Below are 3,190 nucleotides of genomic sequence, written 5' to 3'. Positions count from 1 at the left end.
CTGAACTAGTTCTTACTTTCTACTCAGGCTTCCAGTGTAATGCAGGCTGATAACTCTTTTTTCTCAAAACCACAAAATGAATACATCGGATTGGACGGAAGTTGTTGCACTATGCAGGAAAATAAGTTGGTTGCAATTTTTAGGAGCTACCTTTTGGCTGAAGACTTGTGCCATGGACTTGCTCCATCTCATGAATTATTCCATTTTTGATTGTTTTACTTTCCAGCATAATCTGCTGCAGGATTATAAAGTTATTATAAAGGCGGAAACAATCAAAATGGAATAATTTCAACCACAGTATGTGAACCCTGCCCCCACCCATGCCCCCAAGTTCCACTGCATGGTAGAAAGGAGCATTTTATCCGTTTAAATGGATAAGCAGAATGCAGCAGAAATCAGAAAACTGATACACAAAGAGCAAAAGTTTTAAAAGCTATGTCATGTGTCATACAGAAACGTGTAGCAGAGTAAAGTCCAGACCAAGTTTTAAGAGTCCATTACTCTATTGAAATAAAGCTTTGATTTCCTCATTTTTCTACGGTTTTCCTATTTAAAGATGAGATTCTTCACATTAGCATAGGTTTTTCTCACAGCAGGGAGAAAAACAATTTTCAACTTCAAGATTTCATGCAATGCTTTATAATTTAAAGGACAGATGATATATTATTACTACAAGCTAAAAATAATTTGTGAAGCCTACTTAGTCATTATAATTATCCCCAGCCTTTTTCAACAGGATTTCTCTTAAGAATTGTACAAAACATACATGGATAAATAAGCAGATAAATAGAAGTAAGCCTGAGTAGTAACCCTGAGTAATATTTCAAAGCTTTCCGCTGGTGGCCAGTATTAGCTTAACTATTAGCGCAGAATTGCTTTTTCACAAATTCACAGCAACACATGCCGCACAAACAGTATCAGGAAAAGGGTATTTTCCAAAGTGATAGGAATGGCAGAGCAGTGGAACTGTTGCATTTGGTAATGAAGCAGAATAGGTATTCCTACTTCTCCCATTAACATCCTTTCAGCTAGAGCATAATGAAACACTGTCACTGTAACTGTAACCTTTCTAGATACAGACAGAGTAAGATGCTGAGAAAGCACTTCTTGATCACAAATGTATATATTTGCAGGTACATTATTACAATACAATATAGTTACAGGATTTCCTTGTACAGCCTAAGAGTCTCAGGACTTGAGAAGAACTCAAAATTGAGAGCCATTCAATAAACAGGCTTTAAGAAATTAAATCATTTTTACCTTGCATCTGAAATACAAAATGCAGCTTTATCTACTTCAGAACTGTTTAATGACTTCTCAAAAAGACTGTGCAGCTTGTTATTTATGCCAGTATCTTGTGTGTTATTAGAAAAAGTGAAAAGGTACAAATTTCTCTTGCTCAAAGTCCTAAATCACAGGTGAAGGTGAATACTAAGGTTACTGCCTTATGCTGTCTTCCTTATCCTTCCTGCAATGAGCAAAACCATCAGTCCTTTTATCCTTATGTGCTGGTTTTGGCTGGGATGGAGTTAATTTTCTTCATAGTAGCTTGTATGGGACTGTGTTTTGGATTTCTGCTGAAAACAGTGTTGATAATACAGCGATGTTTTAATTACTGCTGAGCAGCGCTTACACAGAGCCATGGCCTTTTCTGCTTCTCACCCCACCCCACCAGCGAGGAGGCTGGGGGTGCACAAGAAGTTGGGAGGAGACACAGCCAGGACAGCTGACCCCAACTGGCCAAAGGTCAAGACCATACCATGTGATGCCATGTTCAGCATATAAAGCTGGGGAAAGAAGAAGGAAGGGGGGGACGTTCGGAGTGATGGCATTTGTCTTCCCAAGTAACTGTTACGTGTGATGGAGCCCTGCTTTCCTGGAGATGGCTGAACACCTGCCTGCTGATGGGAACTAGTGAATGAATTCCTTGTTCTGCCGTGCTCGTGTGCGCAGCTTTTGCTTTACCCGTTAAACTGTCCTTATCTCAACCCACGAGTTTTCTCACTTTTACTCTTCTGATTCTCTCCCCCATCCCATCACCAGGGTGGAGTGAGTGAGCGGCTGCGTGAGGCTTAGTTGCCAGCTGGGGTTAAACCATGACATCTTACCATACTAAGTTAGAGCCCTCAGCCTAATAAATTAACTATCTGCAAAATTAACATGATTCTAATTCAATAACTTCATTAGTCTATTCTTCACTTTGCTCCATTTTTATTTCTTACCTTCTATTTTCTCTTGCAGTATATCTTCTGAGAAGTCAGATGCCAGTGCAGCTAATTTGCTCAAGCCAAGAAGTGTTTTCTTCTTTGCAAAATACCGGGTCTCCATATTTGCTAAAGTCTGCAATGTTCTGTGAGCCTGAAATTAATAAAGATGTTAGAAATCAGTTTTAGAATTTAACATCAGAAGGTTAACAGATAAGGATTTAATCTGAACTGCAGTCTCACAGCTATTTATTGTTTGTAATACTATAACGCTTATTTTTAAAAGTTGTACAACTTGCACATTAAAACTCTGCATTACACTCTTCAGTAAGAGATATAGATCTCTACTCCAATTATATCCAAAAACCATTTTCATTACTAATCAAGAAAAACTATTTTATGATCAAAGGACAAATTGCAACTTCATATATTATACCTCTGGGATCTTACTCAAGGCTTCGCCATAAAAGCCAGGCAAATATGCTTTGACAGGACAACCTCACATACAGATTGATTTACTTATTAATTCAGGAATTTGAAAAACAAATCATACGTATAACCACTGCAGTAACCAAACATTTAGGCAAGAATTTATTTGTCTGTCGGACAAAGGAACAGAAAATTTCTGAGCACCTTTTCACCTCGCTGAATTACTTGTATATTTTAGAATCCTTGTCCCCTCTGCATAGTGCTTTGCTATAAGAGACAAAACCTCAGTCAACACAAGTAGAATATGACAAGACTCTCAGGGTGGGTTTTGGAGGTTTTTTGTTGTTGTTGGTTGGTTTTTTTTTTTGGTTGGTTGGTTTTGGGTTTTGTGTGGGTTTTTTTTTTAAGGGGCATAAAGCATTATCAACCTATAATTTGCAGTAGGATAAACGTTTCCATGTTCTGTGTGCTTATAAATGTGCACGTGGATTGAAATAAGCCGTTTTTCTTTAGAATTATTTATTTGCTAAAGTGAGATACATTCATTAATCTAGCAG

At 37.8% G+C, this 3,190-nt stretch overlaps 1 protein-coding gene across 1 annotated transcript in view; it reads right to left on the bottom strand.

Moving 5' to 3' along the window:
- The window catches only part of NUP133 (nucleoporin 133kDa), a 34,350-nt gene that overhangs the window by 7,988 nt on the left and 23,172 nt on the right, over positions 1-3,190 (bottom strand). The window contains exon 20 of the mRNA XM_009579228.1: positions 2,223-2,358. Within this exon, the coding sequence (XP_009577523.1) occupies positions 2,223-2,358 (136 nt within the window). The remainder of the gene's footprint in view (positions 1-2,222; positions 2,359-3,190) is intronic.

This window comes from Fulmarus glacialis, unplaced genomic scaffold (genome assembly GCF_000690835.1).
Source record: "Fulmarus glacialis isolate BGI_N327 unplaced genomic scaffold, ASM69083v1 scaffold9936, whole genome shotgun sequence".
Taxonomy (NCBI): Eukaryota; Metazoa; Chordata; class Aves; order Procellariiformes; family Procellariidae; genus Fulmarus; species Fulmarus glacialis.
Note: the sequence above shows the minus strand (reverse complement) of the source record. Positions and strands in the feature narration are given on the sequence as shown.